Here is an 18,532-nt window from a genome sequence, read left to right on the forward strand (position 1 = left end):
TGGAATATTTAAGCAAGGCTTGTTAATGAAAATATTGTTAGGTTTTTTATATGTATATATAATTGTTGTAAATTGTGTAATTCTGTATTCCTGTTTGAAGAAAGAATTCTTTTTGGAGTTGGCTTCTATCTCCTTCCCACATTGGGATGACTTCTGTTTAGCTAGGAAAATTTTAGGGTAATCTCTTTCTGAAGTCTTGTTGTTCCTATGCAAGTCAACAGAGCCACTTAAACACTTTAAACATGTGTCTTTTCTTCTATGTGCTAAAATATTATTCCACGTTTTATAGTTTTTGTTACCAAAAACCATTCTCAGTTAAGATGATGCTGTTGATCTTCATTTGGCTAGTTAATTTGAATGCCTTAAAGGCTATACACAAATCTATCAATGTTTTGAAATAGTTAAACTGTATTTATTCTCCCTTAGCCAGGGATTCTTAGAAGCCAGACTTCTAGCATTCTAGACTCTACCAACTCGGCTCCAATAATATCTATACCCTTATTTCACACAAGCCAAAGTCCCAGCTCTAAAGCTGTGCAGGAGCTCAAACTCGCCCCGGAAAACACTTTACCCCTCTATCATCAAGGCCTTAACCCGTTTTCTGGTTTCTCCATCCACTGTGGATTAAAAGCGAAACAGAAAAGAACCGGGGAGGAGGGAAAGGTACGGGTGGGTCCTTGTTGGTAAGCATAGTACTATTCATGAGAAGTCATATTTGACAGCAAAGAAGATAATAAATCTAAAATGCACCTGAATTGTGCTGTGTGTTCCAGCATAATTACAATAATGGCTGGTCAGAGTGACCTTCAGTCTTCAAGAAAACATGGACAATATCCTCTGTCTTAAGACAGCAGGAATCTAGTTAATGTAAGATGTTAAAGATGTAAGTAAACTTCAGCTGTTTGGAAACGTGATGAAGAATAACATTCATCTAGAATGAAGCTAATTAAATGAAGCCTTCATGTACTGTCATGTGAACTTTGAACCCTAGCAGACTGACTTTGTGGAATTCTTTAATAATGTATTTAATATTATGTGGCATTCTGAATTGAAGCCTTTTATGTAAATAGTTGCTATTTGTGTATTTATTTATGTGTTTGTTCAATATTAATTTGCGTACATAGTACTAGGTAATGCTAAAAAACAAAACAAAACAATTCTCCCTGTATCTGCTATTCTGACAGTAAATGCAATCAAAAGAACTTTTAAAAAACAAAAGTATTTCCCTTTTGGTCTCAGATATAGATCTCTAAATTTTATCGCATGCTTTCACAGGCAAAAAACTGTCAGATCTGGAACGTGTTACGTCTCTGAAAGTATATAATTGGTTTGCTAACAGACGGAAGGAGATCAAGCGGAGAGCCAATATCGGTAATGTATCAGAGAGGCTGCTTTCTTTTTTGAAGTAGTTACTGATATTATGTTTATTTTAGGAGTGACTTCAGTTTAGAACTGCAGGTCTAAATGATCCTAACTTTTAAGCCTAACAAGAATTGCCCTTATGTTTTTCTTCATTGTATTTTTAATAACTCATAGTTAGTGTTATTTACACTAATTGTATTATAATAATAATAGTATTGTTATTTCTGAAACTCAGTGTTCTTAACGCTGTAGAATCTAGAACTCGACCTGGCCCCCGAGCAATGGCTCCTGTGGTGCACATTAAAGATACTTGTAGGGTCTTGGAAAAGGGAGTGTGATACCCCAAGCTTATGGTATCACTGGGCTATGACTTAGATATTAAGAAACATCTGATTAATGGAATGGGATTGAAAGAGTCTTAATAGACAGAAAACAGAGCAAAAAGAGACTTAAAAAAAAGCATTTAAGAAATGTGAACTGAGGTGGGTTTTGAGCTTCTAAAATTGTATTTCATGTATAAACTTACTCCCTCTTCATCAGTACAATTCTCAAATGCTTTATAGAACCCCAAGACAGGAGGGCTGTTTAACTAGTTGGTAAGTATTTACGAAGCACCTAGCAGTCGACTTCTCAAACATAGCTTGCCTACAGCAGGGGCTTCAGAATGGTGCAGCTGAATTCCATCCATCTGCATTTTAAAAGAAACAAAACGTAAAGCCATCTAGGTTCTTATTTAATTACATTTGAATTTCCTCAACACAAAAATTAATTCAGTATTTAGGCCATTATGATAATGTAACAGATAATTTAGGGATCTATTTGCTTTTTTCGAAGAAGCAGCAATCCTGGAGAGTCATGGGATAGATGTACAGAGTCCAGGAGGCCATTCCAACAGTGATGACGTCGACGGAAATGACTACTCAGAGCAGGTGAGCAGCTGAGCAGAGGTTCTTGGTTACAGAGCAGGTGGGATAGTATGACAACTCACTTCTGTGGTGTGTTTTGTCTGGGTGGGGGATGGGAGGCGATCTAATGTCCCTCCGCTCTGCTCGTGTGTTTAGTTAGATTTTCCTGTAATTTGAAAGGAATGTGGTAAGATTCAGTTGTCCTGCTGAATTTGTGAGAAATCGTTATTCACCCACATGGATTTATTGTCATACAACAGGATACTTGGCAAGTACGCAATGGGGAGGAGGAGGAGGGAAGAAGTTCAGAGGGAGGCAGAGAAGCAGAGAAGGTAGAAGAAGAGAGGAGGATCTGATCCAAACAAGCAAGTTACACCATTCACCACACACACACTCAATGTTTGAGAAATACTAGGGGCTACTGGGTAGCTGTGATCCATGCCTAAACATGTACCGATGCAGCAAACAGTGGAAGGTCCCACCCACTATGGCCCCATTGCAGTGGGAACCCTTGTGCCAAGATGGTTCTTCCAGAGTCTCTGGCACATTGACACACACATCCTCTCATAAATGCATGCCTTCTCACCTCACCCTGACTTACTCTTCATTGCTTGGGGGAAAAAATATATTTAATTGTAGCCACTGGATGGAATAATTCAGTAACTAAGAATGTGGGAACTTTCCCCCCCACCTATCCGTTGACAGATTTCATTAAAATTTTTAAGGGGTTTAAAATTCATTTCCATTTGGAATATGAAGAGAATATATGGTCTCTTCTCCTAGACCCCAGCAGGAAACCTTTGCTCGACAGAATGTTCTGTAAGTCTTTCTAATTGGAAACATTCCTGTTATTTTTCAATCCAGCAATGTAGATGGATCATTTCCATCTTTTTTTCCAGATGCCCTAAGGGCAGCACGTCCCATGCTTTTTTTCCGAAGGGACTTACCCTTTCCAAAGCTTTTTGATGCAGAGTTCCCTTGAAGATGCGACAGGTGAGAAACTTACCCCTTATTTGTAACACCATCTTCACTGCCTGACAACATCCGGCAATGCCAGTTTCCTTCACAGCTTTATTGTTTTAACACTTCGAGCTGTGTGTGGAAGGAGAGCTTCACACTCCCTCTAAATAAGACACCTGCCCCTTCCTCGCCCAGCTGACTTACAGCAGGAGAGGGCCACACGTGTTCTCCCATAGCCATTTCTGGCAGTTACACTTGTGTCCTGTTGAATTGAGAGTTTTGGGTTTTTTTTTTAGAAAAATGCATTTTTATCTGTAAGATGTTGGTATCTGTAGTTTTGTCTAGTTTTCTCTGTTCAGAAGAGAGATACCATGAATTCTGAAAATCCCTTTGTAAGAGTATCAATCCAGAATTTATGTCCTTCAATGACTAGTGCTATATTTGTTGCAAACCTGGAATGATCCAGGTTTGATTATCATCACCAGCATTCTTTCTGATAGAAGGAATAAAATTCTCAGCAAGAAAACATTTTTAGTGCTTTTTATTTGTTGAATCATAAAAATGTCAACTGGAAGTCTCTGGACCTATATCCATTCAGTGTCTACTTAAATACATTTCACCTCTACTCTGTCATACGCCCCTCCCCCACTCTTTCCTCCCATGGATGTTCTGCCTTCCCTTGCCCCAGCATGCCTTTCTGTGAGCACGAGAATTTTACCAATCCACTAATAACATTTGTTTCTTATTTCTGCACATCTAGGATGACAGCACTAGCCATAGTGACCACCAAGACCCCATCTCATTAGCTGTGGAAATGGCAGCAGTCAACCACACTATCTTGGCATTGGCCCGACAAGGAGCCAACGAAATCAAGACAGAGGCCCTGGATGACGACTGATCAGGGAGGGTTGAACACAAGAAGTTAACTTAGTTTAGACGTAGCACCTTAGCAGACTTTCCTCGGTCCTTAACATGTGTTCTTACAGTATAACTTGCAGTTTCTTGTATGTCAGTTAGCCGTTAGGGTCTTGTTCTGTGAAGATGGCATGGTGCCCTCAGCCTTTGCATATACTCTCTCAGTATTAATTCCCAGTAAATAATAACCAACCAACCAACCAAACTTCCCTCTCCCAGCCCCTGAGGCTAGAAAATCTTGCTGCTCTGTCTTAGCATTCCAAGAAAGTGCTTCCAGGTATTTAGATAGCCCTTGGTTCTCAAATACTAGGCTACGTGTAAAACCTTGGGTACCTTTAGATTCCTGTAACACTAGTCTGTACTCCTTTTCCTTCCCCAAGACTGACAGGATGCAAGCTGAGGTAGTGTGGCCCAGGATTGACAGACACCATGTGGGGAGTATCCGCAGAGTAAAAGGAACACTAGAATCCCCACCTCAGAGTGGGAATAATTGATTTCCAGCTGCAATAAGCCGTGCCTCACAATAGTCACACTGTGGCTAGATTATACTTCTTTGGGTGCTGTGCTAAGAATGTCAGTGGGTAAACTCGATCTCAGATTTTGGTTGATGTTAACATGCCTGACACAGACATCCTTTCCTCTCACAAGCTGTGTGTCTTCGTAGATAAAATACTGCCTTCTGCCTTTGGGACCATGAGTAAAACAGACAAAAAAAAAGACAAAAACGAAAGTCATTAAAGAAAAAAAACAACCCAGCTTGAGAGCATTGGAAAAAAACATGAGCTGAATGTCTAATGGATGTTAAGTCCAGTTCTCAGAACCACTATATGTTACGTGGCACAGTACGTGCCTGCCTGGAAAAGTGCTGGAGGTCATCACGGAAGCTGCTTTGCCTCCTGTCTGTGTCCCCTTTCCCTGCTACCAAAAAAGTCTTTCAAGGATGGAGCTAAGGTCAAAAATGAGTGACTGAACTTCCAATCTTTGTATCCATTAACTGAAACCCCCTCAATATGAGAGGTTGATAGAGGATGTTACAGTGGGATTATGCTGACTGACTATCACAAATGCAAATACTTTCCTAAACAGGAGCAGAAATAAGCAGGGGACATCTGCCATTTATGTGGTGGGTCCGCGAGATACAACGGGATGTGACTGCTTTGGTGTTCTCTTTACTCTGTCCTTGTAGAGGTGTGAAAAGCTGTATTGCTACAGGCAATTTATTTAATAATTGGAAGCCATATTGATAATGGATGTGGTAATATTTGTAAAGTTTAATCTACTTTAAGCAGCAGTAACTAATGGAATTTTTTTCCTTGATCACATATGTAGCACTTTTGTTACTTTTTAAAGATATTTATATTTGATAAATCTTTTTTTCATTTTGAGAATTCAAAATACCAAACAGTGAACTTGCGTTATAAAGTCACCCTGTGATCACCTTGTCATCTAGTAGCAAAATGATGAACTATTCATGCATCAAAGGAAATTGCATCTGCTGGCCTTGTATGAAAATGATCTCTTGGCATCCCGATTAAATGACACACTGTCACTGTGGGTAAGAAGAAACAGCCTTCAATGTAGCAGCATAGGGTGCGTCTGAGAGAGGCACAACTGCTGTATATTTTCTGCCTCATTCCGTCTCTTCTTTCTACGTACAATGAAGCCTTGTTTAAAGGGGAATGCGGGGCTGGCTGTTAAGCAGGGCTTCGGTCTTTTTGTCCATTACCTGAAAATGATTTCTAAGATAGAAGGAAGGTGCCATTTCCTTTTCGCCCTACCCCTCCTCCCCCAGCAAATGTATTCAACTTAAAACCACTGAGAGAGAGTGAGACTTACTGACCTTCTTTGTTTTTCCCTTTCTCATTAGCGAGATATTGAATATCCTCCAGTTTTTAGCTGGTCTAACTCCACTTAAGGCGCATGCTGACGAGATCATCTCCTTATCTGTTAATCCTGCTTACATCAGTGTGAGGAAGCCTTTGAGAAGGCATGACAATGCTACCTTATATGGGTCTGTGACTTTAAAGAGCGATAGGCAGGACCTGGGCCTGCTCTTGTCCATGGATTGCAGGGGGAAAATGTATATACTTTTTCCAGCTTCCAAGAGTTGAAGTAAAATGGAGTAGTCTTTTCTGTTTTACTCTATTACTTGAACCAACAAATTCAAGAGTAGCATTTGTTATTCTCAGGAATGATCCCCCCGGTCATTTTCTTCCTTGGTGTGTTTGACTTTTTATTTCAATTAGGAAGATTGTGTTATTTTTCTTTCCTTTTATATTACTTAGGAGAAATATAACATATTGTATCTTTCCATTTTGATGGAATTTTTTCTGCTTATTCTCGGTTGAATCAGAAAGAAAAGGAGAGAGAAAAATACACTGTCTGACAAGCTGCATCCATGATTTATTGTAAGAAGATTATTATAATTGATAGCTTCTTTATGATGCTATCATTACTAGTATCATTTGTTCTTGCTGGTCTTTTATTTTAAAGAAACAGACTCAAACTGTTAAGACAGCTGCAGTTTCTAAAGAAATACAGTAATTGCTAGAGAAGAGCTAAAAGGTTTCATTGTTTTAAGACCTTTAAGGAAGGAAAAAAGCTTCAGAAAATAAAGGAGAGTGAGTGTCCATGAAGGCAGTACCAGGCCCTATCTGGCAATCTGGAAAAAGTGAAAGAACGTATCTACCAATGTATGAGAACATTGTATTGAGTTCAGCAGGAACAGGAGGCAGGGATCTTTCACCCAGAATTCTTCCTGTAATTAAAGAAGACTGCTGGCCTACTCTTAAGACCCACTGCCTTACATAGAACTTCGCTTTTTCACCAAGAGTAAAATTTTAGTTCTTTGGAGCCTACATTTAAATTTACCATTGGTGTTTTGTTTGTCACCAGGTTCTATTTCGCTATCTTGCCCGGGCTACCTTAGTTCTTATAATGGCATATGGAGTTGCCACTGTCTAATTTGTAATATCTTCGCATATTAAATTTTTTTCTTAAACTTTTTCATGTTTGAACGATGGTGTTAAAATAGAAATCCTAAACTGCTCTCTTCCTGAAGGGAAAATAGCCAGGCTCATTTAAAAAATCCCATTTTGTGCTTTTTTGCTGTTCCGTCCCTCTTCTCTCACTTCATGCTGTACTTTGTTCAGGCCCCAGAGGACTATTTCAGGGGCTGCTCCTTCCTGGGTGAGGAAGACTAAAAGTGTGGGGTGGGGGAATCTTGCCAGCAGTTCATGTAACTTGTCTGTTATTTTTTTAAGACATTTTTGTTGAACTACTATGGTCGCATGGGTAAACTTCCTACCCTCCTTGAAATAGCCTTACAAAGGGACCTTTTAAAGATGGACCATCCTAATGAGATTTCCGTCAGTCTGTTGATAACCCTGATATCAGATGAAGGCCAGGCAGGGCAATACAGTACACTCTTTTCTGAGACCTTCCAGTGCCAGTCAGTACCAAATAGACATCTTGGTTTATTTCAGTAAAGCTTGTAATGTTGAAGTACCCCTTATGACAGTGTGCTTCACAGTCTTGGTCCTTTAAGTAGTTGGTAAGTGTGGTTACCTTCCACCTACCTATGGAGTCTGTACAGTTCCCACACCTTTGTCATTTGGTGGGACAGCCTCTCCCCAGACAGTGCCATGTTCCTTCACAGGAAGAAGATGCTGGAACAGGAAGACCCCTTTAAAGTACCTTTTACTCTAGCTCAGTAGAGGTGACCAGCTACAAAGACGTGTGTGCGGAAGCAGCAGCTCATCAGTATTGAAGTGTGCCAGTTCAGTCCTCCAGCTCCTGGTAGATTGATGGTGGCAGGCAGTCCAGTGATCAGCAGTATCTCTCTTGGGGCCAGATATCCAGATACATTTTTACCTCAAAGGGGACAACTCATGAAGAGCTCACTAATACAGTTGTTTCAGTTCTCCCTGTTTGGCCTCTGGCTTTACAAACTTCCCTCTTGGATTCCAGCCATCAGGCACCAAGTGTAAATAACTCATTTGATCAGGAATCTCCAGTCACATCCTCTCGTCTGTGAACAACTCCTCTTCCGTTTTCCCCTGGGCTCCAACACCAAGGCCTCATCTTGAGCTGACTTCTTTGCTGGAATGTTTTTATCTTTGACAGCAGGCACAGTAGGTGGGTGTGGTCCACCTCTTCACACAAACACTCCTTCCTGTCTTGCAGCCCATCTTTTTGGACCAGCTACATATTCCACTGACCAGCTACACATCTCTGCCCACAACAGTGGAAATAATCCCTGTTTCATAAATGATCCCTCATCCCTGTCCTAAAAATGTGAATTTCAAGTCCTTACTCTCTCTTTGGTCTTCAGAAGGGTTTGGTTAGAAGCAGTCTTCCCATGTAACTCATGGCTCTGCCTTTTAAAAATTCCTTTTGTCTTTTTTTCAGATAACAACCAGAGTATTTTTTCCTCAATGAGTCTCAAGAGATTCTTAGGCAATAATTTTTCTTGTTATTGATGACTTTGTGCTTGGTAGCACTCCACATTGAACAGTCCTGACCCTTGACATTGTGCGTTGATTTTGTGTGTTAATCTCTGTCTGTGATTTAAATCTTATGTCAGAGAGATGATAGATTTTGTCATTTTGTTGTTATGATTATTAGTAATGTTTTACTACTGTATTCATTGGGGCTGCATTTAGACCAGCCAAATCCATTTATAGCTTTACTGAGCCGGATTTGTTTTTCAAGATTTCCCAAGTGAAAGTTGGGCATGTTGACCAGCTCCTGCTGGTGGTATCTTTGGGGCATAGGTGTGGGGTGGGGGGATCAGTGGGGCAGGGGTAGGAATGACATAAGACATTCCTTTTTGTGCGCTCTCTAAATAGCAAGGATGTTTACTCAGGATTTGGGGATCAATTGTCAGCCATATTGAATTTGGCAAACTGAGCTGCATGCCCTGAAAACCCTCTTACTGTTTCTTAATTTCCATATTATCTAATTTATATTACCTAGTAATACCTAAATTATCCAGTTTAAAGGTATTGCACCATAATGAGAATGGAAGGTTTTCCCCGGGAGGCAACTATGAATGGCCAGGTTATCCAGTAGGAATTTCCCTAATGGTAGTGTGATACAAAGCAGAGGCCCTTTCTTTTTCTGTACTGCAGTCTCCTCCTTATGCTCTTCCTTTTAAAACATGACTGTCACTTAAGAGGAAAGATTTCCTTACCACTCTCAAGAGAACTACCATACTAAGGTGGTGGGAGAGGCTTTTTAAATACATCAAGCCTACAAGTCCATTTTCCGATTACAGAAACTTCTCTCACAAACAGGTTATGTTCAGAAAGGCTGTTCTTAATTCTCTTTATTTATAAGCTAAAAGTGATAAGCTACTGCTCTTGCCATCTTAGAGGGCTGATGCTTGACTCACTGATTTCTGAAGTGCAATTTTGTTCATATCTATGTACATTCAAAAGCTGGAAGTTTATAAATTGAGAAGTTTCCATATCAGCTTCATTATTCTTTCCTGGTGGTGATGAGAAACAGCAGCAAAAAGAAAGCTAACAATGTGAGAAATCCAGTTTCCTATAACACTGGTTTGCTTTTGTAATCAAGAGAGGAAGAAATATAGGAGAGAAGAGAGGGAAAATTTGGCTGCACCCAAGGACCTCGAGCATGTCCTTGGGACATCCTCGCCTTGAGATTACAAATGTGTGTATCCCTCATCTTCATTTTTAGCATTCATCATATGACACTTGGGCCAAGCAATGAGCAGAACTAAATCTAGCTGATTCCATTCAAGTGAAATGTAACTAGCTTTTTTACACTACTGACAGTTTACCACACACGTTTCACACCCCTTATCTCATTAGCTACCTCCCTAACAACAAACAGAAGGATACATCTGCAGGGGGCTTTGCCTTTCTCTCCTGACGTCCCTTTTATTTGTCAAGTTTTGGGGTTGATTTGCCCCAGTCTGGACAGCAGTATCTTGTCCTCTGGCAGGTGTCTGAGCTCCACAGTGCAGCCCATGTGGGGGCAGCAGTCAGGTATGTGCTGGCACTGTGGCTGCCACATGCTACGCTGAGGAGGGGTGTGTGCACACAGCTTGGCTGGCACTTCAGACATCTTGTGATGCCGGCTCCCTTGACTCCATTTTCATTTTCTCTCTCTTTTAAATAAAAGTGGCTCTACACAGCCATAATTAACTCTCAGATTCACATTGGTGTGCTGTGATCAAATGAAGATTTGCCTGAATCCTTTCAAACTGTAACCATGGTAATTGAGGGGGGTGGCATAGAATGAATATATAAAAATATAACGACAATTGTTCTGAATGACTGAATGTCCTCCTGACATGTAATTAACTGTTTTAGCAAGATGTAGATTGGCATGGTCATAATTAAAAGGATTTCTGTCCTTTATGTGATTGAAAATGGCAGATCTCCCATTCCCTGTTCCCTTTTAGCACTAATGCTCCCAAGAACATTTGGAACAGCAACTCAGTAAACTGAAATAATGACATGGTGTTCATGTCCCCTCCTAAGTGAAAGGGAAGGATTTGGAGTTATTTCAGCTTCAAAATGGAAGCCTTTGATTATTGCTCCCCATTTGACTTCTAAATTAGTTGAAACCTCTCTCATATCCAATTTCAACCTGCTCCAGCTTTGGCAGAAACTACAGTGAGAATCCCAAACTGAGTCAGCCACTGACAAGGCCTCCACATTCCCCTGTCCCACTTGCTAGCCAGCTGGAGTATTGTGTTGGCCTGACTTGAGGACGTTTACTGCTTAATGAGCTCCCTAGAATTTTAAGTTTTTCCTTGGTTACTTGATATTTTTATTACCATCACCATCAGAAAGTATTTATCAAACAGGAACTTACACATTAGTTAAGTAGAGTTTTCCTTATTGAAGCATATGATCTAGAACAGACAACATGACACTAACCCATAAATAAACATACATTTGGGCTTTAAACAGCCATGGGCATAAATGAAATACTGATATTTGCAATGTCCTAAAGTTACTGGAGCAAAAGGACACATGTGAGTTTCTCCCTGGTTTTCTCACATCACTTACATGGCAATTACCGACTTCCCCATGTCAGCAGCCTTTTGTTATCCTGAGTTCTCCCCATCGTTCTGCTGTGTCAGTGGGATTGCCTCCCTAGCCCTTCCAAATCCATGTTTTCTCCTTCTCATTTCTCTTCCTTTGTTTTCCATCCACTATGTCCCATTGAGCATCATATGGTCTTGACACCTCACGTGGTCCCCTGACGGTGCAGTCCACTGTTCTCCCCCAGAGGCCTTAAACTGGATGGGAGCTGCTGTGTCACTATCTAGTCTTTCTCTAGAATATGCTTCATTTTGTTTTTCTGATCACTTACATAAGTCTTTCTTCAGTTATGTGATCAGGAATGAGTCTGCATGAATACCAGCACCCAGCATAGTGCCGAGGGCCCTTCACAAGCTGCTTCATTCATGTAAGGCTCCTAACTGTGCTGGTGAGCCTTGCCTGGGAGCCCTTTCTTTCTTCAGGCCTGGACACTCAGGATTGGTTAGTAGCCACTAAAGAAAACACAGCTCTTGCTTATGCTCCTGTTTTGCTGCTTACTCTCATACAAATCTTTTTCCCTCTTCACATATCAGAAGGAATCCTAACCCAAATGCTAGTTAAACTTCAGTTCCATGAAAATGCTGCAGTAGCCTGCTGCTTTGTAACTGTTCTCTCTACCCCAAAACATACACATAGAGAATTTGGGGAAAGGTTCTACCTTAGGGTTCTTTTATTTTTGTTCCTTTCAAAATACCTACAATCAAATGTACAGTAGTTGGGCTAGATCAGGGAAAATAATGCCATAAAAGGTTTTTACTCAGTGGTTCTCTTCTTGTAAGATCTGAAGGTAACTTTCAGCCCCCCACCCCTGCACTCCTGCTTGCAGGATACATGTGCAGTCATTGCGACTTTCCTGTGGAATCCTATCCATGTTCTGACAGTTGGAATGATTGTGGATTTTTATGCCCCCCCCCAAAGGAGAGTATCCTGTCCCTTTTCTTCCCAGCTGCTGAAAGATAACTATCTCCATGAGAATTGAGAAGTTGTCTTAAGATTAGTGATTCTGAGAACTTGACTGGATGAGAATAATTCTCTGATTTGTGAGATATGCATTAAAACAGCCAGCAGAACATTCTGATTATCTCCTTACATTCAGAGAAAATAGAATTATCATTGCAGTTAAAACCCTCTAACACAGTCTTCTATTTTAGGGATCAAAGTATTAGATGTGCTGCTTAAGGGATGGTGCTACTTAAAAAGAACTGGAGTTAGCAAGACTTTTCCCTTCCCAGATGTTTCCAGAGGCCAGTTTGGTGATTTAAAAAGCCCTATGTCATATATTCCTTTATCACCAGCATCCCCTGCTAAAAAGAAACAGAAAAGAAAGCTCACCAAAATGGGTGAAAATATAGGCAGTGCTTACCCATGAAATATGTGTTTTTTGGAAGAAAACACCAGAAATAAGTTATTCTTACAAGAAACTAGAGTAAAGATTTCATTCTAAATAATCATACTACTACAAGAGATCGACATTCAGACCTCTGGAGCATTCGAACTTCATGATAATAGCAGCTGACATTTATTGAGTGTGTACTGTGTGCCAGGCACTGTGCTGAGTATTTTTACTGTCTCGTTTATTCTTGAAGATTCACAGGCCCTACTCTGAGCAGAACTACCTTAATGGAGTCAAGTAAAATCTCCAGTCACTTCTTTCATCTTAGTCGGATGTTAATTGGAGAATGGGCCACAGAGTCTGCCCGGCACTGCTGAGGGAAATCACTGCCTGTTAACCTGTTCTGTTTTCTCATGGGATAGTGCTGGGTAATCCCCACTGGCACACTTGCATTGCCCTTATCTTTCTCTGCACTTAATTCCCTCTGACACTGGGCCAGTGTTACCATGATGAGCTAGACACTGCAACATCCCTTCCCCTTGGCTTTCCTCCTTGGTTAGTGATGGTGAGAGAAACGCTCTGAGGCTCAGCAGCCGTGATGCTTGTTTCAAGCCCCCCATCTCTGGGAGGCAAATGTGAAGGTCTTGCCTTTCACTGGGAAGAATGTTATGGCTGTCTTGCCGTCTGAGTTCTGAAAGGAACTAGAATTTACTAGCACTCCTTGGGTTTAGTTCCAGTTAGTTGAAGTGGAGCATATTAAAATCTCTCATGCTTCCTGTTTTCTCTCTGTCCAGCTCTTCTAGTATATTCTTAGTGCCTGTTACTTGTATGCATCCAGCTTGTGTTTAGAAGTGTTTTGCTAAGCCATTCCACCTCATTCTGCAGTTCCTTCCACCACGGTCATGAGAGGCAGTGGTGTCAGGCCAGAACTTGTGGAGAGTGGAGGCTCTGGAATTCTGCTACTGTGTGAGTGTCTGCCCTGGGCTCTCTGTGGCTCCTCATGAGCCTTAAGTGGCCAGCAAGCAGCAGTGGCATGGAGACAGATCCAGATTTTGGCTCAGCATAAGAGCTTTCTAATACCCACAATCCAGCAAAGGGGCCAGCTGCCTCAGAGTTCAAGTGGCAGCTCAGTGACTGTTGTCAGGGAAATGCACTCCAAGATGACCTGAGGACTCAACTAACTAAAATTCTGTTCCTCCCTCCCTCCCTCCCTCTCTAGCTCTTTTCTTCTCAAAAGTAAGTGGTTCTCCAAGGGCCAGCTCTGTCACTGTCTCTTCTGATCTGCTCTGTCATGTTCTAGGCGTCCCTGAGGCCGAGAGTGGAAGCCACCCCAGGAGCAAGGCTCCAGGTGGCATGGCCCCGCGAGAAGGTCCACCAGGTTGACTACTTGGGATTGAGAGCCCCTGAAATAGGCACCTTGTTTCATTAGTTGGGTAATGGGGTTTTTGATTATCCATTCCCCACCCGAAACCCCACCCTTATTGTGAAGGGAAGAAGGTATGTGTGCCTTCATTTGGGTATTGACCCAGATTTCACATCTCTAGTGGCGATTGAGTGCCACTGAAATTTCAGAATGGAGACATTAACTCCTCCCTAGGAAGGAGCACGTGACCATCTCTCCTTACCAGTACGCATGGCCAAGATGAGTCACAGAACTTGTGTTGCCTCTATAACTTTTTCACCTGCCCATCACTTTCAATCAAATCTTAATCTCAGTGTTGTTTTCTGGCTTTCTTTGAGCACAGAAACCTCTCCCTTTTTCTGTTTTACTGGAACGAAGAGCCCAGCATAAACTTGTGAGGGTCATTTTTCCACTTCATCATTCATTGAAGGTATTAAATGGGAAACAGGACGACATTAGTGCTGTATTAATGTAAACAGCAGCCACTGTAGCGATATTACGTTGAACTCTTAATTCTATGCCAGATTCATGGTGGGGGGCGGGGCAGTACATAATTAGTAGGGTGGGTTGAATGAAGGTGAGAGAGCTCAGCTGTGGGCTCCTTTCAAGAGCATTATTGTTAGTTATTATTTGCCTTGAAAACCACATTTCAATATGTTAGAAGCAGTGAACCCCTTAATCATGCATCTCTGAAAATGGGCACCATGAAACCTAAACCAAAGTTACTGGGGGCAGGGCAGAGGGAGAGCTGCTCTTTTCAAGCATTGGCAGCTCTGGCGAGGCTTCTCTTTATTGCTCACTGCTTCTGCCACAACACTCCTCTCAGCAGGGCCTCTTCTTTTCCTAGTAGCTTTTCCTCACACTGATAGTAGAAAGCAAGTCCGCACAGCCTGCCCCTCCCTCTAGTCCTGTCGCTGTGAGTCTAGAGCAGGCCGTCCCGACTTTCCCCACACCTGCTCTCGGCCCCATCCATTCCTGGTCTGCAGAACCCGGAAAGAGAAAGGCCTCTGCTGGGCCCAGCCCGTTTCTTGAGATTCACCCAGGCTGCAAGGTGGGACGCTGTCCCTGCCAGAAGATGCCAAGAACATCATAGTTGCCTCCCCTGGAAGAGCCCACAGCCTTCTCTGATTCCCCATGGGCTCCCCCCTTCCATGGTCATGGTCACGTTGCGTATGCAGTACCTTCCAAGCATAAATTTCCATTTATGTTTTTTAAGTGCCTAAGCAAGTTACAGACCTCTGGAACCTGCCAGGGAGTCAGCCTGTGCCCCGCCCCCTTCCTCTCCCCACTCTGCACTTAGCCCTCAGGGGCAGGCGTGGGTGGCTGCCCCTCTCCAGGGTCCCCGAGTTCTGCAGGCAGAACAGCTGCAAGGACAAGCACATGGGGCAAGATGGTCATTGCCCTGGCAGGCTGGCTTGGTCACTCCCCTGTGCTGCTTTTCTTGGGGTCTTTCTGGTGATGGGGTTATGGTCTTGGTTCACAGAGAATGTTATGGAGCCTGCTTAGCGAAGTCTAGCTACTGAGTGAAGAAGACAGGAGAGCAAGACAGCCTCAGAGCAGAATCCCATCTGTCTTTGTCAGCAGCTGGAAAGTACATGCAGGTCCAAGAGGGCCGAGTCGGATAATCATAGTTAAGAACTGACCATCCATTTGCCGTCATTAGTCACTGGAACCCCGGCTGCCTCCTCTTCCTCTCTTCCTAGAGTTGTGGGATCAGGGTGTCTGCTCACAAGGACTCAGAAAGGCCATCATCCATAGGGAGTGAAGCAAGATCGAACGTGCGTCTTTGAAAATGAGTGTGAGATTATTTGTTTGCTTCTTTTTTAAAGTAATTTAAGTCTGACCTGAATTTGGGGCCTTCCTTACGTGGTGGGTGTACAGTGGATTATTCTGTGACCGCACTCTGTTTGTGTCACAGCACTAAGCAGTGCTCAGATGATTTGCTGGTGCATTAGAAGGTTTTGCAAAATGGAACAATCCATACCCAGGCACTTTATTTTCATTAATAATCCAGCATTTTTGTTCAGACAATGTAATAACCCAAGCTGGGCATTCACATTTAACACGTATGGGCAAATTTGCCAGAAGAAGTCTTCTGACTTGGATAGAGAAGGGAGGCGGGTTGATGAAAGTGATGAGGGGAGAACACTGCCATGGTGATGATCAAAGTCAGGCTTTTCTGGAGCGTCTTACGCCAGCCTGGACTCGGGCAGCGCACTGTCACTCCAATCTCCAGATGCTCTTTCCTACAGGTTCTACCAAGAGCTTGTCAGTTACCCCGGGTGTAACTGAAGAGATGAATGTAAGCGAGAGTGCAGCGGACTAGGGAGCAGCCGTGCAGTACAGTTAGAGACAGGAAGAGGCCCAGCTTTTCTCTTCACTGGACTTGAACCTCCAGCAGGCGCAGCGTGCTGGGCAATAATCCCACCACGGAACCATGTGCAGCTTCGTCTCACTGTTCACCATAGGGGTGGGAACTCGCTGGCACAGCAAGTTATAAATTGGAAAGCGAGTTCAACAGTCGTAATCTGATAGATACCAGGGACCAGATGCCTTGGGACTGCCTAAAAGTCTTTAGCATCCACCAAATACTCAAGTATCTGCGACAGGCTGTGTGGGATCCCTCCCACGTGGGTTTGGGGCAGAGCGCCCTCCCTGCCTTGGCCGTCGTGTGTCTTAGTCTTTGTGTTTCCCTTTGGCGTCTCCTGGCCCCTGTCCCCCATCTTGTGCACCATGTGTCCCTGAGGGGAGTCGCACCTGTGTCTGAGTCTGCTGTAAGGTGTTCAGTCTACCTCAAGGGGTCATCATGGTCACCTCCGTCCCATAGCAGTCCTTCTGACATCGCCACACACACTGGAATGTATATCTGCCCTGGCCCTGCCTTTCCCGTCAGTAAACTCCTGACCCCCTTTCCTGTGATCACCACAAACTCCTAGTGCAAATTGGATGCTGCTTTAAATGTGAAAACAATTGTTCAAAAGCTATAAAACCTGAATGAAAGCTAAAGCTGAATTTATAAGCCTTGTTGCATATGAGCCAAAAGTGCAAAAAGCTCTATATAATGAACTAACCTGCCACTCGTATAAATATAAATATATATAAATATATTAAAATCAGACTGTTCTACAAAATTGTGTATTTGTATTTTTGTGTACGTACAATTTTCTGCTAAGCAGAAGGAGGATGTAGTATAGGATGCTGTGAGAAGAGATTTGGTTTAATCCTATTTCTTTGTTACTTATTTTTGTTAACATCAGATGCCTGTCTTCGTCTTCTATGTGTATGACACTGTTTGCAAAGCTGCAGTATCTCTCTTCCTTAGGTCGAGTCCATTAGAGAACGAAATCTGGGGTTTAGAGAGTTGTCTGGGCCGCCAAACATGGATACGCGGACAAAGCTCCGCCCTGTACTGCCCAGGAGCCACTCATGGTCCTGAGGCGGGACTGAGGGAGGACATGGCCTCTGGGAAGTAAAATCCCACTTCTAGAAATCAGCTTCCAAAACAAAAGATTGTCAGATCTCTCTAACACAGACTCTCCACCGGGAGAGGACGCAGCACCTCTCTGAAGTGAGGAACAGGACCTCTCATCTCTGGGCCAGCAGTTTGCCCAGAAAGCAGCAGGGGGCCCTGCCTGGCTGTATGGAGCGCCCCCGCTCGCTCCTTGGCTGTCCCTGGGCTCCATGTCCCTCTTCCGAGTAGTTGCTGCCTTTGTCTGATCAGGTTACCAAAATGCCTCCCCTCTGCTGAGCTGCTGGTGTCGGATCACCCAGGGCTGGACACCCAGGCCTCCAGCCCGAGGTCCCTGAAGCATCTCAGAACCCACTTTCCCGGTGCTAACACACAAGAGGGGGGTAAAGTGGCTGCCAGTAATGGCCAGAAACCAACCATCTGAGAGGCCAGGCTGGAAGACTGCTCCACGTGCCCATGGCAGGGCCCTTCCACCGGCAGCCCGGCCTCGCCCCGAAGCCCACCCACCTCTCAGCCCCAAGGCAGCCCCTCTTGACGTGAACCTTCTCTAGGGAGAGCGATACTGCACCTTCACCTGTGGGACTCATCTTTATAACAATGTGTAATGACTGTAGCAAAAAGCCCTTGTTTCTAGATGTAAATGGTCAAAGAAACAAGTGCTCTATCGTATTGATTAAAATAGTTCAAATGGGTCCTGTATCATTGTATCTCCTATTCTGGATTAGTGCCTTTTGGACAGTAGACTGTTCTGTAATTAAAATGTAGTATACTGCTTTTTTGTACAGTTTTGTTTTAATAAAACTTTTTTTTAATTTGTGTTTATTTTAGTATTGTACCTATTAGAGAATAAAATGTATAACTGAACAAAGACTGGCCGGATTTCTTTGGGTAAGAACAATCGTTTGGGAAGTGCCCTGACACTCACAAAGAGGGGGCGTGTTCTGTTTTGAACATCAGTCCCTTTGTCCTTTAAAAAGGACTAGTGTGCCCGGAGACTGAGGACCCTTGAAGAGGGTCAACGTGACAGTGAACCCGTGCATGGCGGAGAGGGGTGCCAGGCTCAGGAGAGCCCCAGAATGCATCCACTCTGATTCCCACCTGCGC

General features: G+C 43.1%; 1 protein-coding gene across 32 annotated transcripts in view; it reads left to right on the forward strand.

Annotated features, from left to right (window-relative positions):
* Positions 1-4,867, forward strand: part of HMBOX1 (homeobox containing 1) — a 179,882-nt gene extending 175,015 nt beyond the window's left edge. For 4 of the 32 annotated variants that reach the window (XM_070261296.1, XM_023636232.2, XM_070261297.1 and 1 more), the window contains 3 exons: positions 1,276-1,371; positions 2,203-2,291; positions 3,988-4,867. In XM_070261296.1, coding sequence (XP_070117397.1) covers positions 1,276-1,371; positions 2,203-2,291; positions 3,988-4,125 — 323 coding nt within the window. In that variant the 3' untranslated portion in view covers positions 4,126-4,867. Of the gene's footprint in view, positions 1-1,275; positions 1,372-2,196; positions 2,292-2,527; positions 2,764-3,166 lie in introns of those variants that run through there. The other 28 variants (XM_070261293.1, XM_005607707.4, XM_070261292.1 and 25 more) reach the window with 14 other exon arrangements.
* The last annotated feature ends 13,665 nt before the right edge of the window (positions 4,868-18,532 follow it).

Source organism: Equus caballus, chromosome 2 (genome assembly GCF_041296265.1).
Source record: "Equus caballus isolate H_3958 breed thoroughbred chromosome 2, TB-T2T, whole genome shotgun sequence".
Classification (NCBI taxonomy): Eukaryota; Metazoa; Chordata; class Mammalia; order Perissodactyla; family Equidae; genus Equus; species Equus caballus.